The sequence below is a fragment of the Amphibalanus amphitrite genome, unplaced genomic scaffold, assembly GCF_019059575.1.
Source record: "Amphibalanus amphitrite isolate SeventyFive unplaced genomic scaffold, NRLGWU_Aamphi_draft 000451F_arrow, whole genome shotgun sequence".
NCBI classification, from domain to species: domain Eukaryota; kingdom Metazoa; phylum Arthropoda; class Thecostraca; order Balanomorpha; family Balanidae; genus Amphibalanus; species Amphibalanus amphitrite.
This window is the reverse complement of record NW_024881945.1, coordinates 107-22,484: the sequence shown is the minus strand read 5'-3', so window position 1 is coordinate 22,484 and position 22,378 is coordinate 107. Positions and strand designations below refer to the sequence as shown.

At 53.6% G+C, this 22,378-nt stretch overlaps 3 protein-coding genes across 8 annotated transcripts; 2 read left to right on the top strand and 1 right to left on the bottom strand.

Annotated features, from left to right (window-relative positions):
- Window positions 1-1,073: 1,073 nt before the first annotated feature.
- Window positions 1,074-10,733, top strand: LOC122391726 (cytoplasmic dynein 1 intermediate chain 1-like). 5 transcript variants are annotated; one of them, XM_043385934.1, is made up of 14 exons: window positions 1,074-1,245; window positions 2,395-2,503; window positions 2,895-2,997; window positions 3,165-3,276; window positions 3,534-3,649; window positions 4,055-4,081; window positions 4,422-4,604; window positions 5,346-5,502; window positions 6,127-6,249; window positions 6,468-6,717; window positions 7,492-7,605; window positions 7,994-8,111; window positions 8,456-8,616; window positions 8,953-10,733. In XM_043385934.1, the coding sequence occupies exons 2-14, from the start codon at window positions 2,402-2,404 to the stop codon at window positions 9,340-9,342; spliced, it is 1,956 nt and encodes a 651-aa protein (XP_043241869.1). In that variant the 5' UTR covers window positions 1,074-1,245; window positions 2,395-2,401; the 3' UTR covers window positions 9,343-10,733. The 5 variants fall into 5 exon arrangements, with proteins under 5 accessions (XP_043241869.1, XP_043241866.1, XP_043241867.1 ...); XM_043385931.1 differs by having other exon boundaries at window positions 1,097-1,123; XM_043385932.1 differs by having other exon boundaries at window positions 1,164-1,214.
- Window positions 10,734-11,238: 505 nt separating this feature from the next.
- LOC122391734 (ubiquinol-cytochrome-c reductase complex assembly factor 1-like) lies at window positions 11,239-13,761 on the top strand. 2 transcript variants are annotated; one of them, XM_043385951.1, is made up of 4 exons: window positions 11,239-11,401; window positions 12,093-12,513; window positions 12,772-12,964; window positions 13,177-13,761. In XM_043385951.1, exons 2-4 carry the CDS (start codon window positions 12,101-12,103, stop codon window positions 13,390-13,392), a joined length of 822 nt encoding a protein of 273 aa, XP_043241886.1. In that variant the 5' UTR covers window positions 11,239-11,401; window positions 12,093-12,100; the 3' UTR covers window positions 13,393-13,761. The 2 variants fall into 2 exon arrangements, with proteins under 2 accessions (XP_043241886.1, XP_043241887.1); XM_043385952.1 differs by lacking the exon at window positions 11,239-11,401 and adding an exon at window positions 11,429-11,497.
- Window positions 13,762-14,408: 647 nt separating this feature from the next.
- LOC122391737 (serine/threonine-protein phosphatase PP1-gamma catalytic subunit B-like) lies at window positions 14,409-21,121 on the bottom strand (the record flags this gene model as incomplete). The annotated part of the gene is made up of 5 exons (XM_043385955.1): window positions 14,409-14,907; window positions 15,476-15,619; window positions 17,904-18,017; window positions 19,557-19,771; window positions 20,891-21,121. Coding segments are annotated over 5 exons (806 nt in total), but the record flags the coding sequence as incomplete, so codon positions are not given.
- Window positions 21,122-22,378: the final 1,257 nt, after the last annotated feature.

Below are 22,378 nucleotides of genomic sequence, written 5' to 3'. Positions count from 1 at the left end.
CCTAGTGCCAGCGTATGGTAATAATGGGTTGACGAAGGGTTATTGGAGAAACTTAGAGCCCCTTTAGCATTCAGTATAGGGTCATCAGAGGCCGGGAATGTCCATCAGGGGTCTGAGTAGGCCTGTCATAGGGGCATACATGACACATCATGGCCCATGGGTCAATGTAGATCCATTAGGGGCCGTTGAAGGGCCATCATTGTTCAGCGTGGGCTCGCAATTACCTCTGATGGGCATATGCCGTGCCCCGATGGACTAACGCTGGCCCCTGATGAACCATCACCAGCCCCTGATAGGTCTACAAAGCCCTCTGCTGGGTCCAAATTGGTCACTGATATGCCCAAATGGGCCACTGAGAAACCCGTACAACATCCCCTGACTGCACCTGCTGGACCAATGCCGTCCCCTCATGGGCCCACCACAGCTCTTGAATGACCTTTTCAAGTCCCCTGAAGTGCCTTTATTGGCCTAAATGGCCCCTGATTGACTGATGTGGTCCCTATTGGTCCTATATGGCCCCCATGAGCCCTCAACGTCGGCCTAGACAGCCTTACATTATATGCCACTGGGCCCTGTTGGGTCAGCACCGGCCCCCGATAGGCTTGCACACTGGACCCACCGGGCCTATACCGACCCATGAAGGGCCTATGTCGAACCCTCACGGACCTCCGATGACCACACGCCGACATGTGTGGCCCCATCAGCAGTGGTCCGTCTATCCCATGTACTTACGGTCTTTTTGGCCGATGTGACACCGGTAGTATATAGAATGTCATGATTAAATGTCGTTATTACACAGTCAAAAGTCACAGAAAGAATATCCAAGCTCAAAAATGGCCTCAAACCCAACAAAAACTGGTATAAATCCCCTTCAAAAGCCGTAAGTCTATTAAACGCCATAGGGGAATAGCTACAGTCCCCCGCAATTTCGTCACGAGCATCGGGCCAATCAGCGTCGAGTATTGCCGAACGCCGATTGGTCGATTTCCGCTAGCCTGTAAATGCTGCTTGCGGATATAGTTTTGAACAAGTGAGGGTCGCGGCTACTAATTATCGCTTGTCACCACTTTTTCGTCGGGAACGTTCTACCTGGTTTATATAGCCTTGGACCTGTGTTACGGAAGTATTTCGCATTTCCTTCATTTTTTGTTGTTTCCCCGCCCTTTTGTGTTTGCCGGTGGTGCGATTCATGGCAATGCAATGAGTGATTAGAAGTAAATAACCTGAAATCCAGCCAAAAGAAAGGTTGGTATGAAATATCCGTAGGAAATATTGGTTTATGAGAGCCTTACCTATATGGTTGGGTCACTCTCATCAAGAATAGAGGAGGATGTCATAAACTCGGACTCATCGTGTGGTTTCCTTTTATGCCATTTATTCCAGGCCTATTTCAATGTTAAAAGCCTGGACGTTCAGGTGTTTGAAATGTAAAAAGTTGAATTTACAAGTATGCTTAAAATAATGAAGTTGACAGTGAAGTGTAGAACTGCTTACAAATGCTCTAAGTACACCCAGTGACCCAAAAGACTAAGATGCCACTCAGACAGCAGCAAACCACCCCAACCCATTGGTAACCAATGCGTCTGTTCCCATAGGTGCGGGACCGGGGGGGAGTGGGGGCAGCTTGCCCCCCCGCCCAATTCTGGGGCCGCTGGGGCGGTGCCCCCACAACTTTAAGACGGAATATCATACTTTTTGCAAATGTTTTTTATGAAAAAGCCAAGGGATGAAAAATAAGTGGCCTAAAACCAATGAGAAAACTAGATTTGGGGATACCCTAGGTTGATATCTATTTTAGTGTGCTCCCCAGTCTAAAAGTAGTTCCCGTGCCCCTGTCTGTTCCTATGGTTGATCTAAAAAATATAATAGGAGGTTGGATGAGCTTCAAGGAGAGCTGCTTTAGAGCAGCCTCAGGAACATCTCTATGAAGAACTAAGCTGTTTGTGAGTCGTAACAGTTGATGATTGATGGCGTGCTGCTACCGATTTAAAGATGAGCATTGTTTTCAAATGAAAAACCATTGGGGACACATTTAAAATTACTGTTTATAAATGCCTTTTGCTCTCTACTTGCAATTATTACTGAAGTTTCGCCCAATTATTTCCACATCACTTATAACTGGTGGTAGGTAAATAAATACACCCACGTGTTTTTTTTTTACGTGCACCAATAATGTCTTTACCAGAGAGAGCCTCATCCAAAAATCCAATTCATTTGGGATGAGGGAGGAGGCAAATCTCATACCTAAAATTTGTCTAACTCTGTAATTTTTTAGAAAGCCGCAATTTTCATGAAAGGGATAGGTAACCAAGTCAAATTCCCAGCATAATGAAATATTTGCCTGTTGTATTTGACTTTGTTATTTGGCTGAAAATGTTAACTCTTCTTTTACAGCTTCAAGATGAGTATGTCAGATAGGAAGGCAGAGCTGGAGAGGAAGAAGGCGCGTCTGCAGGCCCTTCGAGATGAGAAGCAGCGCAGACAGCAGGAAAAGGAACAGGCGGTAAGATGCTTTAGATGCTGCATATGTCGGAATCCACCTCTTTACTCATGTGCTGTCATAAGGGTCTTAAGGGCATTGTGCATGGATAGTGCATCCTAGCAGAATTATGATTTCACCAAAAAGTTATAGAATGGTTTGTATTCCTCCATCACTGGTTTGCCCTTACTCACATTTATAATAACTTTTTTAGTATACCATTTATTTGTATATCTCGAAAGCTGTGGTAGGCATATTTTGTTTCTTGAAAGGCTGCTAGTTGCTGAGAAGCCAGAAGGACACTGTCTGGTACTGCTCTTCACCTGGGGCAGTCAACTGATGTTTGGTGCGCAGAAGACTGTCGGTGACCTATCCCAACTGCCGCTGATCACTACCCTACTGTCGCTGCCCGCAGCTGGCACGTCAGTCGCTCTCGCCCAGTGTGGCCCGGCCCGGACCTGTGGACCGCGCCAGCCTTGACGAGGAGCTCCGGAAACAAGGCATCGCACCTATCTCAGGTCAGTCACACTGTGGGGTCATGGCCTCAGCAGGTGTCAAGTGGTATAAAGTGCCAACTAGCAGTCAATCACAATTTGAACTGCTGTGCTTCTTACCATATTATAACTACTGGTGACGGTCCATGTAGCAGTCTGTGACGTGCGAACTGACCATCGTCTCCCCTCAGATGTGTCAGACATCAGTGCCACGCCGAGCGGGGGGTCGCTGCAGCCCTCTGAAGGGGGCGGCTCACAGCCGTCCAGTCTGTCACAGCCGGCACCAGCACCCACCGCAGCCAGGTAGGCGTCCACCCATCATAGTCAGGTAGGCACGGGGCCACTTGGTCGGTTCGCCAGGCGAGAAGGGCCTGTTGGTTGATAAGCTCAACTGGTGCTCATTCCAGGCTGACATTTGTTATCTCGTCTGATCCTGGATGAGACCGTTGATTCAAACAGTGACGAGGCGCCTGTAAGGACATGCTGATTGCTGATCTTATACGCCGTATCTGTCTGTTCATGTTCCTTTGCGCTATGTGAGTTCCCTCACGTCCCCGCAGGAAGAAGCCGCCAGATCTGACGGTTGTCCAGGTCCACTCGACCAGTATACCTCCGAAAGAGAGCGTCACCTACTGCAAGCAAACACAGACCACGGCTTCCGGTCCCGAGCAGACGGGTGAGTAATACACAGGCCCAGAGCTGGCCCAAACCTACTGCAAACAGACCCAGACTGGATCTAAACCTGTAACTGCAAACAGACCCAGACCACGGCGTCGGGTCCCGAGCAGACCGGTAAGTGCTACCCCCTGCTCGCTCCCGGGGCCGACGGGGTGAATAGATTGAACAATTTGGGCCAATCCCATATCGTCTACATGGGATTGTAGACATGGGACTGTAGCACTGTATGTCAGTGCTACAGTGCATGGTGCACTGTAGCGTTTGATGTCTTGGACATTGGTTCAAATTATCGATACAAATACCATTGTATGTTCACTGCGTAACAATTTTCCCTGATGTGTGACGTCTGATTATTACTGTCGTGTCCATGTTCTAACGGAGTTCTTGTTGACATCTTTTTCAGCGCGTCCTGGCGGCTTCGATTACTATGGTAAGTTGATGGCCGAACTAATTATCGAATAATCATTTATGATTTTTATCTGCGATATTGCACCCTTTCGCAGCTGAATCCTATCTCCCTGCTTTTCTCAACAGCATGTCCGCTCAAGTTATGCATCCTGTCAATTTTGTTCATTGAAGATACATTTGCTAATGTTAGATGCTTTTGCTGCCGGTCTCTTTTGGCGGAGAGTCGTTTAGCACGCTAAAGCAAGTATTTTTACCACGATCTGACCTCCTTTGAGCGCTTAATATCACTCATCCTAGAATGAATGAGACATAAATTCATCGTACCCCCGCTCTGAACACCCGTCCCCCGTTCCGTGCCGCAGTGCTAACGTACGACGAGCCTCACGGCGATGAGCTGGAGGACGCCAGTCTGACCGGCCTGGAGGGACGCCGACTGCCACCCGGCATCCTTCACCACGGGATGCCGACGGTTACCGACGTCCAGCCGGCCACCGTGCAGCCGGACGCCGCAGAGAAACCACCGGCGGAGCCCAAAAAACCCGAACGTTAGTGGCGGGGGGAGGGCAACGAATAGCTGAGAAATCGATGTCGGGGCAAAAAAAAAACGTTGTTAGTGGTGGGTGGCGGGGAGGGTCAACGTAAAGCCGAGAAATCGCCGACAAAACCTTAAAAACCCGAGCGTCAGTGGCAGGGAGGGATAGGGAGCAGTGTAATTGGAACTACGTATCGAAAATGATAATTCCAACAGCTGCACTAGCAGGCCGGAGAAGCATGCTATGAGGGGTAGGTTCGTGTTAATAGGTGCTTAAGTCACCCTAGGGTAATTGTTACACTTGAACCCAAGATAAACGTAGGTGATCTGAATTTCATATGACGTCCCATAAAGTTAATTGCTTGAACTCGACTCAGTCTGATCCCTACCACTACCCCACAGCGCGGGAGCTGAGCGGGGACTCAGTCTGATCTGACCACCAGGGCTGCGGAGTCGATGGATTTTCGGCGACTCCCACTCCGACTCCGACTCCGGCTTTCAAAAACCAGCTCCTACTCCGACTCCGACTCCCGGCAGAATTGTCGACTCCGACCGACTCCAACTCCCGACTCCGACTCCGCAGACCTAGCAGGGCTGCGGAGTCGACAGATTTTCGGTGACTCCGACTCCGACTCCGGCTCGGGTTTCTAAAATCGACTCCGACTTCGACTCCGGTCACAACTGTCGACTCTGACCGACTCCGACTCCGACTCCGACTCCGCAGCCCTGCTGACCACTACCACTACCCCCACAGCGCGGGAGCTGAGTGAGGAGCAGAAGCAGCTGATCATGATGTCGGCCGAGTTCAGCGAGTTCTTCAGCCGGCAGTCGCGCGTGGTGGAGCGCGTGCTCTGTGAGGACAGGGACCTCTACAGCGACTACAGCCGTAACTTTGACGACGACGGCATGATGTGAGTCAGCGGGGACGGCGAGGGGCTGGGAGGCTGACGTCGCTACTTTGACGGCAAGTATGGTTTTAGCAGTCACGAGGGCGAGGGAACTGACTTACGACGAATGAGGCGAGGACGGTTAACGAGTAACGCGAAAGGATGACGTTTGAAGTTTGTATTTGGATCTTCTTGAAGAGACCATTGGTAGAAGAGCTTATACTGCGCCTTATACTTATGGAAGCGCCTTACACTGCACCGTTTTGTATTTTTCTTCTGCAATGATACATCACTGGGCTGGCATTTTTAATCGTCTGTGTATCCCAAAACCAAGCAGAGACTGCTACTCGAAATATTTGTCTTTCACGTATTTGTTATGGAAGTTCTAATACCGCAGTGTACAGTCTGTCTTAAAAGTACCGCGCAAAGTGACGGTGGATCCATCAAGCCTGACTGAGAAAGGGCCTGTTTTAATTTGAAGGTCACCGACCAATTGACCTAGGGAATGGACAAGGATGTCAATTGCTTCGGTGACCCAAATTTAGCAGGCCCTGGCTCAGTCAGGCTCGATGGATCCACCGTCACTTTGCGCGGTACTTTTAAGACAGACTGTACTGCCGCTATAATTAACTTCACCTCTGCGCACAGGGACGACAAGTCCGGCCAGCAGCTGTCAGTGAACCGGGTGTTTTTCGACGAGCGCTGGTCGCAGCACCGGACCGTGACGTCACTGGATTGGTCGCCCCAGTTCCCCGAGCTGCTGGCCGCCAGGTGAGACGGGATTTATATTGTTGGCGTTTTATGCGATTATATGAGTCTCTCATCTCAGCAGTGTCGCGATGATATGATTCCTTCCATTTTAGCCACATTTTAGTGCAAATAGGCTTGATTTCTCTTTATGTTGGTTAGACATTTAGATCGACGTGATACCTCACCGAGACCGTCATTTCCCACATAGCTACATCCCTCCCCCTCCACTTCACCTACAGCTACAACAACAACGAGTCGGCGCCGCACGAGCCGGACGGCGTGTGCCTGGTGTGGAACACGCGCTTCAAGAAGGACACGCCCGAGTACATCTTCCATTGTCAGTCGCCGCTGATGAGTGTGTCGTTCGCGCGCTTCCACCCGAACCTGCTGCTCGGCGGCACCTACTCGGGACAGATCGTGCTGTGGGATAACCGGGTACAGCGGCGGACACCGGTCCAGCGGTCGCCGCTATCCACAGCGGCGCACACGGTTAGTGGGGGGGGGGGGGGGTACATACATCAGGGCGCACAGGGCTACTGGGGGACTGGAGAGGGGTTACAGGCATGTTTTGTGGGTACAGATTAGCATAAGTCAGTCAGTGCCGGAGTGCAGCTGGGGAGTTGGCGGGCTGGCGGGGATCGGACCAGACTGATGCAGCGTGTGATACACTCCCTCCCACCCTGGCTGGTAGTGACGGGCTCATTGTAACTCCCGCTGTCTCATCTCCCCTCCCAGCTGCATTCGTGTCTTGCCGGCCCAGTAATTGAACCGGATACACTGTCACCGGTCGACGGTCGGGCGTGTATGTGTGTGTGTGTGGGGGGGGGGGGGCGTTCACGTTTGTCAATACGTCACGTCATTGTCATGTAAATGATAGACATTTTACAGGCATACCAATAGATAACGTGTGGACAACGCCTTTCGCTGGTCGATTCAATAGGTCGCTGTTTTCTAATTGGCGTGGAATTACGGATAGAATCTCATTTATTGTTTAGAAAAAATGTATCGGTTTTTCCATTTTTTTTCTTTTGACCAAAGCAACACTGCATTTTTATGAACGCGCTCCAACGAACACAGTCTTGGCGCGTTGAGTGGCTTGTGCGACCCCTTCAACTCGTTCACATGACACAGGAAATGTCAACCTTGTGATTCTGGTCCTCTGTTATCCGATCTCCATCAGTCTGTTACGATCGCTCGATATATTTTATATCGTCTGCACTCTGCACCCTATGTCTGACAGCCGTCTCATATGTCCGTCCACAGCACCCGGTGTACTGTATGCGTGTGGTGGGTACTCAGAACGCGCACAACCTCATCTCTGTGTCCACCGACGGCAAGCTCTGCTCCTGGAGTCTGGACATGCTCTCTCAGCCGCAGGTAAGGACCTGGGGTCTGTGTTAATTGAAATATAGTGGTCAAAGCTGCAGCAGTGAGTAGCATTTGAATGTGACGTCCGTAGTGACGACTTTAGATTGAGAACGTCTTATTGCCAAATTAGATGGTGTCCATCTAACGCATGTCACTGAAAGAGTATGGACGATTATAATAGGCAAGTTGGTGATAAGCATCATCACCTGTCCCTGATATTTTTATTGTTGATGCTCTAAAGGTCATCCCAGTTGTGGGACTATCCATTCTTATTCACTTCATTTTTTCTACGGCACCCACCGTCTCCATTCCTCACTCGTTCATCTCACTGTCTCTTTTCCTCACTTATCTATCGCACCGTCTGTATTCGTCACCCACCCCCGTCTGTGTCCCGCAGGAGAAGATGGAGCTGCAGTTCAAGCAGAGCCGGCCAGTGCCCGTCACCGGACTGGCCTTCCCGCAGGGCGAGGTCAACAACTTTGTGGTGGCCAGTGAGGACGGAAACCTCTACACAGGTCAGTTGGGGAGACTGGTGGTCTAATTCGCAGTTGAGGTGCGTTCTGAGGGACATCGTCTGAAATAGTTCTACCAAAACTTTCATATTTTGTGTGTACCAATCGCCAGTTTCATTGTGCTTAGTGCTTACACCAATAAGCGGCCTTGCCGACATCTATTTATGTCTGCACGGTCGTCAGCTGAATCGGCTTGGTCCGTATGCTCAGGTTAGCTATTAACAATACGCAGTCGGTCAGCCTCTTTGGTAGTCTGTAGCGGGCTCTGCCGTCTCAGGGCCCCGTAAGACCGTTGGGTTTCCCCTCCTCCACACTCTCACTGACGCCCTTCCTTCCCATTCTGACAGCATGCCGCCACGGCAGCCGGGCCGGCGTGCAGGAGGTCTACCAGGGCCACTGCGGCCCGGTGACCGGCGTCAGTGCGCACGCCGCCAGCGGGCCCCTCGACTTCTCACACCTCTTCATCAGCTCGTCCATCGACTGGACCGTCAAACTGTGGAGCGTCAAGGTAACGGCCGGCGCCGGCCGGGTGGGGGATACGGGGATAGGGTTGACCTAGTAATAAACTAGTGCCAGTTGAGGGAGACATCTTGCGGTAATGGCTCAATTTGCACGAGTGGCTGGTTATCCCATTGCAGCAGTTCTTGCGGCAGGTTCGTGCTTTGAATAAATAAAACACCCCTTCTGCGTTTTGTATGTGTTATATCACTCCCTGCAGCCGGTCTAAGGTGGTTTAAATAGCACAACTCCGTCTCGATTTATTCCTGAACAGAATTTCCGTTCCCGTCCCCTTGTCCCCTCCTCTCGTTCACCCCATCTCACAGCCCTTCTGTTCTCGCGGTAGGAGCCCAAGCCGCTGTACTCGTTCGAGGACAACTCGGACTACGTGTACGACGCCGCCTGGTCCCCGCTCCACCCTGCGCTGTTCGCCGCGGTGGACGGCACGGGCCGACTCGACGTCTGGAACCTGAACGCGGAGACGGAGGTGCCCGTTGCCGGCACAGTGGTGGATGGTGGGGTGGCCGCGCTGAATCGCGTCTCCTGGACACCGTCCGGTCTCCACATCACCGTCGGCGATGATCGCGGCCGCGTCTGGGTGTACGATGTCGGTGAGAGGCTGGCCCATCCGCGCCAGGACGAGTGGACGCGCCTGGCACACACTCTGCAGGAGATGAGATCCAACAACGCGGACGAGGAGCTGGATAGGATCGGGGCGGGCACGCCCAGCCGCTAGGCAGAGCAGTGAGGATAGCGGCGTGAAAAAACGGCGCCATGAGAAGAGACGTATTACGAGGAACACGTGGTAACTTGGGAGAGAAGTGATCCGAGACAGGGCGCTGGCTTTAGAAGAGAGGTGCTGCCTAAAGGCGAGGAGGGTTGACTGAGGTCGGGTCGGCCGGAGGTGAATGTGTGGGAGTGGATGCTTCCCCGACGCGCGGCTTGTTACGTGGCGTCGTTCGGCGATGTTGGTTTGTAGCAGCACCGGTGCAGTGATGATCAGTGATCACGGGAGCGGTCGACGCGTTCGGTGTGTGTGGAGGTGACAGTTTGGGCCTGGAAAGACACCTCGAGAAGTTAAGTACACAATGTCCAAGAAAGTACGCGTCCTGCCGACTCCCGAGAAGTACATGGCAGCATACCGTCCCCGCCCGCCACCGTCGCAGCGTTACCGTCGTCCTGAGACAGTTGTGAGCGCTCACCGGGAGCGCCTGCGTTCAACTGCAGTTACCCGTGTTCACAGTTTACACTGGGGGTTATAGCTATCCCCCCCCCCCCCCGCCACCTGATGCGGCATAAAGGCGATCCCTTATTGAACGTCGGGGCGGGCGCTACGAAGCTCACGATAAGTCACTGCTGTAACGGCTGTCGTGTTTGACGTATAATGGTCCGACGGGAGAGTTATTTACCGATCGAATCCGTGAAAAAGTGGCGTTGGGCGGCGGTCGTATGCGTCCAGTTATGTCCGTGTGCCGGCCGCTGCCTCTGCCCAGTCGCAGTCCCAGCCGCCGAGGTCAGGACGTGCGAAGAATGTATCGGTAGCGAAGTCTGTATCCGCCTAGCCCGAGGCCCGCCCGTTAGCCGAGTTCGAAGTCTGCCCGTCGTCCGCGGCTGCCCTTTCGCCGGAGCCCAGTCGTCTGTCCGTTAGTGTCCGGGGCTGTCGTTCCAGTCGGCTGTGATGGCCCGCTGGCGTCTCTTCCGTATGGCCTCAGGCGTGCCCTGTGTGATCGGCCGTTGCGATCTCTTCCATCGGAGCCATGCGGCCGGGTGGCGCCGGTACGGGCCGTGTGGTGCTGCTGGGTGCCTTACCGCGCGACTCTGAGCGACTGCCGTCAGTGGGGACGCCCAGTCCGTCCCCGTTCGACAGAGGATACCGGCCCGTGGGGCGTTCCTGCGCGCGTGCGGCTGTTCTGCCGCTCACCGGCGGTTGCGACTCGCGACTGCCTTGGCTTTTGTACACAACGCAGTGAATGGGATGTTTGTTGGAATATTTTCACGGGGCTGGTGCGAGTCTGCCGAAGGTAGCTAGCTGGCTTGTTGGTTCATCGGGATTGTGGCCGAGCCGAATGGAAGTGGATTGTTGCGTTGTACCGGTTGAGAGTGGTTTAAATACAGGTAGCATGTTTATGCTGTGATCTGCATTCAATAGGATGAAGGGGGGGGAATGGACCGGGTGGCGCTGGTATGTGAATGAATATTCAGGATACTGTGGCATGAAGTTACTTCACGTAACTAACCATGGAATGATAATGGGTTGCAAGAGCTCAGTTACTGATTTCGATAGTATTACAGCGGGAAAGGGTGTCTAGCTTTTATTATCATGATATTTATGCACAGCTACAATCGTGGATGGATGGTCGCGGCATATATTCCAAAATAATATCCTGAAAACGGTTTAGCGCTGTTTTCGGCCAGCCGAATGCCGATTGCAATTTGTCGGGGAAACGAATGTCACTGCCAGCATGACGATGGTCATGCTTTATAATATGTAATGAGGAAAACACATTGGACGTTTTCTCCTTTCAGCTTGTCGATTTCTTCAGACGTGAGTCCTAATGGCGTTATATTTGCTGACGAGCCTGACGAGTGATTGTAGAGAAGATGAGTAAGATCCACCGTAGTGCAGCATTTTAGACACAACATGGCGACCTTCATAAGTTAGAAGCAGTTCCGGCGCGCAAGAGACATACCCTTATCATTACAATTTCCTATACCCACTGCCAATATTCGATTGATTCGATTCTTGAGTAATTTTATTAAAGTTCAGATATCTAAAGACCAGCATCGAACTTCAGGTAAGGTTTCTTGCATTAGAATTACCCGACTGATTGGATTTCTTAGAAGATAACAAGTCTTTGGGTCAGTTCCTTCACATTACCTTACAAACAAACGTAAGTTGAAGGTTACATAACAGTACAAGTAACACGGTCAAATGTTACCTACTTCCTACCTACCTACCTAAAGGCTAAATCTGTTGTTTATTACCTGATAAAGAATTGAAAAAGTGTTATATTTTAAACTGTAGGATTCAAAAATATAAGTGCACAGTTCCTCACTTGTAATTATTTGGCACCTCACTGATGACTGAATTATGGCTCTGGCAAATTCACTAGGTTCAGGTTGTGGTATTATGACTGTCATTTGCTGCTGTTAATGACACACTCACCCAGAATCCTTTGTCTGGAATTAGTTGGTTTATCACCTCAGATGCATATCTGCATTGTGGCTGAGCAATTTAAATTGTTGATTAAAATGACGTCAACTTACAAACTTATGACTTACAACTCACAAACCAACTTCCAAAGGAAGTTGGTTTCTGAAACCAACTTCCAAAGGAAGTTGGTACTTGGTTTATAAGTTTTGTTGCTATCTGAGGAAATCAACTTATTTTGATTAAGTAGCATCAAGTTCTTTGAGGAGTATTTCGCCTAAATGTGGTAATTTGCCAGTGAGCTAAGGCTGACCCTCCCTCCTATCTTTTTCCAGGAGCAGAAATGAGGCTGCTGCTGGCACCACTGCGTCTAACGTCAGCATCCCCTCGCTGCCTCCTCTCCTCAGCATCTCTCCATCCAGCATCTGTAACCACCACATGTCTGCCTGGTCTCCTGAGCCCTCTCACCACCTCAGCAACCTCCCACCATGCCACCTCTTCCCATAGACACCTACTATCACCCCTCGCCAGTCCCTCCGTCGCCTCCCTCCACACCTCTCCCGTCTCTGCCGGCCTCCGGGACCTGGTGGCTCCGGGCGGCGCCATCCGGAACGTACTGGGAAAGCTGGGTGTGCTGAACGTGAGCCGCGCCCGACTGCGGGCCGTGGGGTACCTGCTGTACGAGACGGCCGCCGATGGACCCGACTACGTGCAGTTCTTCCAGCTCTGCGAGATGCCCGACACGTTCTTCTCATGGTGAGAGCCGGGGCGGGGAACGCCTGATCAGAGATGGTGCAATGCAATGATTATTAACTGTGTGAGAAAAATATCTGCCCTCATCCCTGTTTCATGATAATGAAATAATTTACTTCATCGCATTTACATTTATCGCTCAATATGCATGTGGCAGGCGCATCATTGTTCACGCGTGATTATTTGGAATGAGACTGTATCTCCCTATGACACGTCGCTCTGCTTGTGAATGTATGTTGACTTTGTTTCCCCACCCCATAGGTACTTGGTGACGGAACTGCACGTGTGGATGCTGTGTGTGCGGCTGGCCGATGACGGCGCAGAGGGAAAGTTCTGCCGCGGCCAGCTCATCACAGCCATGTGGGAGGACCTCGAGACGCGCAGCAAAAAACTCGGATCGGTGGCCGCGTCGGTACGCAACGAGCAAATCCAGCAGACGTCGCACCACTTTCAGGTAAGTAGATCCAGCGGATTTGGCACAATTTCCAGGCGATCCAGGGTGCTTTGCACCATTACCAGACCTTACTTCCTGGACGATGTAATGTGATTCGAGACGATGACGATGACTCGAGAGCTCCCCACCATCCTGCCTTGGGCGGCAATAGGTGTCAGGCTCCGTCATGCCCCCGACGGAGCCGACCTGACGTTTAGCGCCGCGGCCGGCAGGCGGCGCTGCTGGGCTACGACGAGGGTCTGCAGGACGACAGAGTGCTGGCCAGCGCCCTCTGGCGGCGGCTGTTCTCGCGCGGCGGAAAGGACGCTACCCGGCTGGAGACGATCGTGGCGTACGTGCGGCGAGAGCAGGCGCGCCTGGACCGACTCAGCCGAGACCGACTGCTGCTGCACGGCCAGAACAGCTGGGGGCCGCTGCTGGTCACCTGACCGGTCAGCAAGGACTAGTGCATGTCACGTGACCGGTCGGCTGGGAACCGCTGCACGTCACCTGAACGGCTGGCTGAAGACCGTGACAGGTCATCGCCTGTCTAGTCACGTGGCCGGCCGGCTGGGGCTCCCGTGTAGGTCACCTGACCGGGCGGCCGATGGGAGCGTGCGGGAGCGTTTGCGTGCGTACGATTGCGTGCTAGATCGCGGAATCGTATCGGCTGATGGATGACCTAGCTAATTATGTTTCAGAGAAGTGGACAGGAAGCCTTTTGTTGTGACGCTGGCGTTTGTAGAATGTTTTGAGATATATGTGCAATTGTGTCGAACTGATCAGTCATTTTGAACATGAAACACGATACTTCGCGAGCAAGGGTTCCCAGATTCGCATATCGAGTGATCGCTCTCATTATTTGTCTTCAAGGATAGCTACATATTATCGCTGAATCAGCGTTCACTTTCCTGACGATCCTCGCCCGCCGGTCCTTTTTTCCTGTTCGCCATCCATTCACCCGACCCCCTACCCGTCCAGTACCCCCCCCCCCCCCCTCCTGCCGACGAGCGGTCCGTTCAGTGCGGACGCAACGGTGAACCGGTCCGGGCGCGTGCAGCCACCAGCTGAATGAATTCGACCGATACCAGGTCGCGATCTTGTTGCGTAATTCGTGCGCCGCTGCAGCGATTTGCCGGGCTGATCCGACCGCCCCCGCCGTTCGTTGTGTGGAGGTGGGGGGGGGGGGGGGGGGCTCTGGGGTCGTGGTGCGTCGACCGAATAGTTGCTGGGTGCCCGATCACCGACCTGTAAATGACGGGAGCTGTTTGTTCGCTGCCACGGGGATGTGCGTGTAAAGCTCATCATACGATTCGCGCTGAAAGGTCAGAGCCTTGATAACTTATGGCAGAGAGGATATCCGCGCTGCCTCCCACGCCGAAGCCCCTCGGTGACATCTGGTCCTGGTTTGTCCCCGTCCCTCCCAACCCTCCACAGCGCATCACCGGCCTAGGAACACGCGATATCGACTCGAGAAGTATGTATATTATCCATCTGACATGGCGCCCTGCCGCTCCGGAGATAGACACGGTTTGTACTGCGCCAGCTAGCGACTGAGACAGCCAGCCCCAGCCCAGACGCACCACAGGACGCTGAGCACTAGACACGACACAGCGCGCGCGCGCGCGGCGGCGGCGCGCGCACCGCCGCGGGTCAAACGTAAAACTCGCCGGCCTCCGCGGCACACCGTCATCTCGAAACCTAGCAGCGCGCGCGCGCGCGCGGCGCACATTGCGCAAGACGCGTCGCGCTGCGCTTAGACAGCGCGCGCATTGAGGGTCTCCCTCCCACCCGGTAAAGACTAACAAAGCGGCGTCGGCGACCGTACCGTCACCGCGCCGCAGCTGCCCACCGTCCGCCGCCTACTTCTTCTTGTTTTTGTTCACGCCCGGGAATCCGCCCCGGGGCGGGATGGCCGGCCGGCCGGCGTTCACGCCGCCGTACATCTTCTTTCGGTCTGTCGGCTGTGAAATGGCGGATGCTGTCAGACTATATAGCATCTGAGGTCATGGTTAGGCTAGTATTGGAGTGCACGGCCAAACTCGTATGGGAGGACACGGTCAGCTACAAGTATTCAGACTGGTATGGGAGGCCATGCTCAGCCTAGTGTAAATTGGTGGCGCATTTGGTGGGAAATTAACGCCAGTTTGGTGCGTCACTTTATCCGGGAAGGAAGGAAGCTCTGAAAGCTGTGCACCAGTCGGCAACAGCGGATGTACCGACGCAAACAACCAACGCATTACGAAAGACTAACACCGGGAATCACACCCACGCCGTATCGCACAGGGCAACGCACCCATATTACCGTGTGGATGAGAGCCTCGAAATATGACGTCAGAATCAAAGAGACATATCGCAGCCGATGACGAAAAAATCGTCAAACCTGGACATGCTCACGAGCGTGACACACGCAAAATACCAGGCAGGTATAAAGCTGGCTGGGGAAGCAGTGCTCTCTTCCATTCCTTCAAACACCACCCCGATCCCGCCTCTGATCAAAATACAAAGATACCCCTCCTGCGTGCGCCTTACCTTCAGGATCTGGAAGGAGCACATGAGACTCTCGTCGACGGACATGAGGGCGCCGGCGTTGTCGAACTCGCCGCAGTAGTTGGGCGCCGAGAAGAGCGTCACCAGCTGCCGCTTGGCGAAAAACTCGTACCCGTCCTCCACCACCTGACGGCAGCGGTTACAGGCAGTCAGTCCCAGTTGCCGAGCATACACAGAAGCATATAGCCGTATGTGGTTATTCATCGGTACGGTATAAGAATGACCAAAGGTAAGTTTTCAAGTCGCCCGTTTTGCAATGTTATCAACGCTCGCACAATAAACAGGGAAGTAAAAATATGAAGAGTTAAAAATATCGTTTAACTTAAGGAATGTGAGTACTGGACTGTGCCTAAAATGTCATACAGACGAAGTCTGTGTCTAATCCGAGGAAATACACACGCACAGAACGCAAGTGCACATACGAATCAGAATAAGAGCAACTGCTATCAAAGCCGTTTTTCAAAATTAGCCTTCTAGACAGTAATGTCTAGAACAGTAATGCGACTGCTAGAACAGACGCTCTGTCCTGCCGCTGACCTGTCTCATAACCGAGGAACCAACCGAAAGTTTGACAGACAGTACCACCTGTGTGCGCCCTGGGGCGTGATCGACTGGAGCGTGCCGTGGCACGAGTCATGAACGTCCATTATATAACGAACAACCAGCGCGTTACCCAGGCTGCCAACTACAACAATATAATGTGTTTATCTTATCGACGATATGTGAGATTCACCGTATCTTTAGTGAGAAGGCTAATAGTTTCATCAGTCATTGGAGATAAACAAAACAAATCAGAATGTAACTATGAATATATTCATATCTCGTTACGACTAAGGAAGCTTTGGCTAATGACTAATAACTTTATATCTGTGACTGTCGGACTCAGGTTAGAAGACCTCATTTTTCTGATGATGTCTGTTCGGAGACCTAGCCAAGGTTGGCGGCCGGTGACAGCTCGGGTCAGCCGTCTGTCACTCCGTCCCATGTCACAGCTGAGTCATCACTAAAACGGTCCGACGGACACACAGACAGACAGACCCCGGCGCTCGGGCTCAACCGATCGCCATTCGTCACACGCCTGTCACACCACCGCGCACCTTGAGAGAAACATTCACATAAAATATACAGCGCAAAAACTCGGTAAAAAGCGTCTCGGCCCATCAGTAAAGCCAGTGGTAGCTCTCGCACGTCATTTTTCACTCTGCGGAAAAAGTGCTTTGAACCGGCAGAAGACAGGTCAGAAGGAAGTTCATAAATAAAATTGGCATCGACATCAGAGAGGCCGGTGCTGCGCAGCGGAGCGGCGAGGCGATGGAACTGGACCAAGGCTGGTCTGCCACCGAGCGCGGGTCAGCCCAGCACATCGGCTGTTCATTACAGCGAACAAATGACCGCCAACATTAAATCGCCGGTCAGTACACCGCGCCGCGACCAACCGTGATGACGTCACAATGACGTCACGGGCTGTCAGCGACTGGCCGGCTGCCACGGCCGCCGGCGAGCGGTGACGTCACGCTGACGTCGCGTTGGCCGTCGGCCACTGGCTGTCAGCGAGCGGGCGGCCGCCCGATCATGAGACCAAGCCTCGGGGCGGGATGGCAGAGGGACCCAGCTGGCCGACCGACCGAATGTCCCAGCCAGCGACCCCAGACCTGACCACAGCCCAGACGGGTCTGAAACTCCGCCCTGATCCCCGCGACACATCCTGCCGCCCCCGTAAACCTCACGCCGCAATTACAGCCGGCGTCGCCGCGGGGGGCGTCGGCCGCGGTCGGAGCGGGTGCCCCGCCGCGTCGGCTGCTTATTTACCACGCTGGGGGATCCCGGCAGGTCGACAGCGAGCGACCGGCCGGCGGCTGGAACTGTACCTGTAGCCCGCGTCAGGGCGCCCAGAGATGTTTATTATTATCAGCGACGCCCGAGGGTCGCGCAGCAACCGAGAGTCGGGCGCAGCCAAGTGAGAAATCGGAGCCGGGAGTGATCTGATGAGGAGAGATCGAAATGGGGAGATGATCTCACGGGGAGATCAGATCGAAGGATGACCTGACGGGGAGATTGTATAGGAGAGTTTACTACTCGGTCGAGTCCGGAGGGTCAGCGAAGCTTTGAGCTCATTCCGAATGGGAAAAGACTGCAGCACCAGCAAAATATTGTTGATCTTATTCCTCCACAGCACGATTTCGATTCGGCTATTCGTGTTTCTGACAGAAAATGCCGAAATAGCATCTGGAGCTGAAGCCTGAATCCCACACTAGATTCCCTGGACAAGCCTGCACGGCTGTTTCTATGATGCCAGATCCGGGCCAGAAGTCCGAATAAACACTCCACTCCTCGTGTTCAGTATACATTGGCCGGTCCGCAGCGGCGGCCGCGGAGACCGCCCCCCCCCCTCCCCCTCTCCGCCCCTCACCTGGTGAGCGCGACATATCAAGTCAAAGTCGTGCTTGTGAAGAAACTTGGCCACCACCTCTGCTCCGAAGGTGAAGGAGACGCCTCGGTCGTTCTCGCCCCAGCCCATCGTGTCCTGCCGGCCAAGCGTCCAGAGTCACAAATCAAGGTCACGGCGACAGCTGGGGGTCACGGCGCCGTCACCCTGACAGCCGCTGCTATCGCGGACGGACGAATACCACCGGTTTAAACAGCTCAACCCTCCTATCGCTGTTGCTATCCTGCAGCGGTGCTACGACGAACATATGTAAAACACGGCGTCCTTACTTCGATCCCGTACATCTGCATGCATAACTTACACCCCGCTCCACGGTCTGCAGACACCTGCCGGTTCACTAATGACCACATTAACCCGTTACCCGCACAGGAAGCGCGCCAACCACTTCCGCGAAAGGTGACCGCCGGGCGCCCTTCCTGGGCGACCCGGCGGACGGCCTTCGCTGGCCCGTGACCCATGAATAGCTAACAGCGGGCCAATCGTCCAACAGCCACCGGGATTACCTTATCGTGACCGGCGCGCCGGGAGTCGCCCGCCCCGCAGCAGCGGCTGCCAGAGACCGAGCCGGCGCAGGGCAGGGTGGGTGGAGCGGGGCGGGGTAGGGTTGGGAGACGTTCTGTATCTTGTGGTCGACAGAAGTCACAGAGCAGGGTGTACGTGCTTCGACAGTCACGGAGCAGGGACCAATGTCAGGGTAACCCTGACATTGGCCCCTGATCCCTGACAGGTAACCCTGACTGAGCCATCCAACCCTGACAGGGTTGGATGGCTCTATCGGAGCAGGTCACAGGGGTCATAGAAAAGAGACAAGGTCATGGTCGGGGGTCATGGGCCAGGGGTAAGGACTACGGACCAATAGCCTCTCTACCATGAGTCATGAACCATGAGTCAAGACTCCAGCGTCACGGGTCACGGCCCGAATGTCGCAAGCCGTACCCTGTCGGGGTCGGACCAGAGCAGGGCCTCGTTTCATAAACGAGGCCGGTCCCGTAGCTCAGTTGGTAGAGCGTTGGACTCCGCGTGGTGAGAGCACGCGTTCCCGGTTATAACAGTCCGGGTTCGAAGCGCGACGGGCGCTTGACATTTATGGGCCTTCTGACAGGTATGGTTGCGGTTGGTGGCAGGCCGTAGCCAGACGAAGTCAGTGAGGGGACCGGCCGTGCGCGGCTATGTGCGCACGTTAAACTTTGGACTCTAAATTCTGCCATAGAACTGGAATTGCGCGATCGGAGGGTAGAGGGCAGGGTCACCGCAACAAGCTTCGCTTAGCGGTGGCTCTGTCCTTGTGAATCCTTCCAATCAAAAGGTTCGGACTAAATTTATAAAAAAAAAATAAAGCGAGTCCGTAACTTACGCCGTTTTTTGGTCTTGTATTGCAAGTGCATGTGAAGCGATAAATTTATTTCCCCCTCTCCCTTCTGTTCTTGCTTACAAGATAAATAAATTCAACGATTCAAACTATCGTCATCGCTTTACATGCGCTTGCAATACAAGACCAAAAACCGACGTAAGTTACGGACTCGCTTTATGAAACGAGGCCCTGGTCGCAGAGCAGGCCCTGGTCGGGCGGGGTCAGGGGTCGGTACAGGGCGGGGGTCAGTATGGATCGGACCGTACCTTGTCGGGGTCGGACCAGAGCAGGTCGCAGAGCAGGCCCTGGTCGGGCACATCTGTGGGCCGCGGGATGCGCCGGATCTGCTCCATGCTCTGCAGGTCGGGCGACAGGCCGCCGTGGCAACAGAAGATCTTCTCGTCCACAATGGCCGCCACAGGCAGACAGTTGAAACAATCGGTGAACGTCTTCCACAGTTTGATGTTGTAGCGCCGCTTGCCTGTGGGGCGGAGGGGGAGGGAGCGGGGTTAGTCTCGCGATCTAAGACGGACAGGTCACGGACGGTTCGTGGGACGGGTACAGCGGTATTCTGACGGTTAAATGACCGGCCGAGAACGCTAAACACGCAAGGCATGCAAAAGAAATGTCACACAAAACACAGGGGCTGTGGTGTATATGTGGACTGGGCCACATTCTGTTGTCACGACGGCGGAACCGGCTGGCCAGCTCCTCAGGACAATTCTCAGAGCGTGTGTGGAGGAACTGCGACACGTCACGCACAGTAGGAGGCCGACAGTGATGGATAGTCTCCAGATCCGCCGAGGGCCGGTATTACAGCGGTGGCCGACCGACCGACCGACCGACCGACCGACCGACCGCGCGCCCCGCTCATGTTAGCTGTTTAGCGTTGAAGTGTTTGCAGAGCAGTGGCCCGTCAACAGAATGTCACTTTACCGTGGCGACAAGCGAGCAAAGTCGAGCAAGCAAATGCCTGAGGTGGCGCGGCGACGACGGTAGCGACGACATTTGCCGATTATATCACAAAGGCCGGTGTGTGCGCGTCAGGGTCGTCCAAACAGGTCACAAACGCAGTTGCTGCGACCAGTATCGACAGTTTCGGCGTTCAGTGCGACGGTCGACCCGCTCGAAAGTTCACGGACACGAGCTGCTGCAGTCGGGCAGCTCATGGGCTTACCGGCCCAGGGAAATGGCTACGTTTTCGGGCCGGTATAGTCGGGACAAATGCAGGAGATGGGCGCAATCATTACGTAACGATTAGCTACGAGCACATACATCTTCCCGAGAGTCAATTAGTTGTGTCTCCCAGCCAGATCAGACTAATGCCGCCAGTGTACCGCGCCGAGACACAAGAACACCCCAGACACGTCCCACCTGACACTACTGCGACGAGCGGTGGCACGCAGCCAGCAGATATCACCCCACGAAGCCAAACAACGCTAAAAACAGTGGCAACGCCTCCAGGTCACCGACAATATCAACTAAAAACGCCGGCTCAGTAAAAACAGAACAAAAACCTACCACCGGAGAACCTCAAATCCCGCTGGATTCTCTCAAAATCACCGAACTTAATATCCCGGTCGGGGTATAATCTACTCACATTCCTCGTAGAATCCATAAATACGGTTGATGCTGGCGCACTCGTGGTTTCCGCGCAGCAGGAAGAAGTTCTCGGGGTATTTGATCTTGTACGCCAGCAGGAGGCAGATGGTTTCCAGTGACTGTTTCCCTCGGTCGACGTAGTCGCCCAGAAAGAGGTAGTTGGACTCGGGCGGGAATCCACCGTACTCAAACAACCTCAGCAGGTCGTAGTATTGGCCGTGAATGTCACCTGCGGGTGGGACACGGGGCGGTCACAAAACTGGACAATGGAACGGCGCCGTGCACTTGAATGTTTGCTATGAGGGGGGGGGGGGGACAGAGGGGCAGTCACAACTGACAGTAAAAGGTGCATGCATTACGTCATCTATGGGAGACGGGGGCGGTCAGAGGACTGCAACAGGACCATCCCTGGCTGGGGCTTTGACCGTGAATGTCACCTACGGGGAAACAGGGGCGTCACAGGACTGTAAACGGCAGTAATATATTGGCTGTCAATGGTACCTGTGGGGGAAAGGGGCGGGGGCAGACACATGACTGGAACAGTGGAACAGGTCCAAGTACTGGTCTCCTCCAGTCAACGGGCATCACCTTTAGAGTGCAGAGGGTCACAGTCAGAATGACAGCATTATGCTGCCACACACTGAAGCGGGGAGGCGCCATGTGTCACAGGGTCAGGTTACACCGTCACCACAGTATGACGCCGCGATGCGTCTCAACATCGGACATCACTACCGGTCGTGGTCTGTTCGCTGACACGGTTAGCCGCGGATGTGGGCCCATCAGAGCCAATTGCCAGGTCTGGCACACACATCCGGGCGGGCCACCGAACTGCACTGACTGCGGACGGCGGTAACCGGAGGGCAGTAGAATGACGACAGGAAGCATGAAGGAAGGAGGGAGAGGAGAGAAAGAGAAAGAGAGAGAGAGAGAGAGAGAGAGAGAGAGAGAGAGAGAGAGAGAGAGAGAGAGAGAGAGAGAGAGAGAGAGAGAGAGAGAGAGAGAGAGAGAGAGAGAGAGAGAGAGAGAGAGAGAGAGAGAGAGAGAGAGAGAGAGAGAGAGAGAGAGAGAGAGAGAGAGAGAGAGAGAGAGAGAGAGAGAGAGAGGAGAGAGAGAGAGAGAGAGAGAGAGAGAGAGAGAGAGAGAAGAGAGAGAGAGAGAGAGAGAGAGAGAGAGAGAGAGAGGAGAAGAGAGAGAGAGAGAGAGAGAAGAGAGAGAGAGAGAGAGAGAGAGAGAGGAGAGAGAGAGAGAGAAGAGAGAGAGAGAGAGAGAGAGAGAGAGAGAGAGAGAGAGAGAGAGAGAGAGAGAGAGAGAGAGAGATCATTTCAGTCACTCGACTGGATTTTATTTCCTTCTCATAGAGCGATGATTCCCTTTTCCCAGCTTGAAGATGATTTTAAATAGCGAGCATAAAGCCAGAGGGTATTAAATGCAGACCCGATATTCAAAGGGATTACAAATCAGAAGGCATTCAGCACGGACTTACTAG

What these genes read in the sequence shown, in the direction of transcription:
- LOC122391726 (XM_043385934.1), top strand. Translation starts at nt 2,402, where the DNA reads ATGAGTATGTCAGATAGGAAGGCAGAGCTGGAGAGGAAGAAGGCGCGT. An exon ending in AGGCATCGCACCTATCTCAG is followed by an intron (nt 2,998 to 3,164) that starts GTCAGTCACACT and finishes GTCTCCCCTCAG; the next exon opens with ATGTGTCAGACATCAGTGCC. An exon ending in CCCGAGCTGCTGGCCGCCAG is followed by an intron (nt 6,250 to 6,467) that starts GTGAGACGGGAT and finishes CTTCACCTACAG; the next exon opens with CTACAACAACAACGAGTCGG.
- LOC122391734 (XM_043385951.1), top strand. Translation starts at nt 12,101, where the DNA reads ATGAGGCTGCTGCTGGCACCACTGCGTCTAACGTCAGCATCCCCTCGC. An exon ending in CCCGACACGTTCTTCTCATG is followed by an intron (nt 12,514 to 12,771) that starts GTGAGAGCCGGG and finishes CCCACCCCATAG; the next exon opens with GTACTTGGTGACGGAACTGC. An exon ending in AGACGTCGCACCACTTTCAG is followed by an intron (nt 12,965 to 13,176) that starts GTAAGTAGATCC and finishes CGCGGCCGGCAG; the next exon opens with GCGGCGCTGCTGGGCTACGA.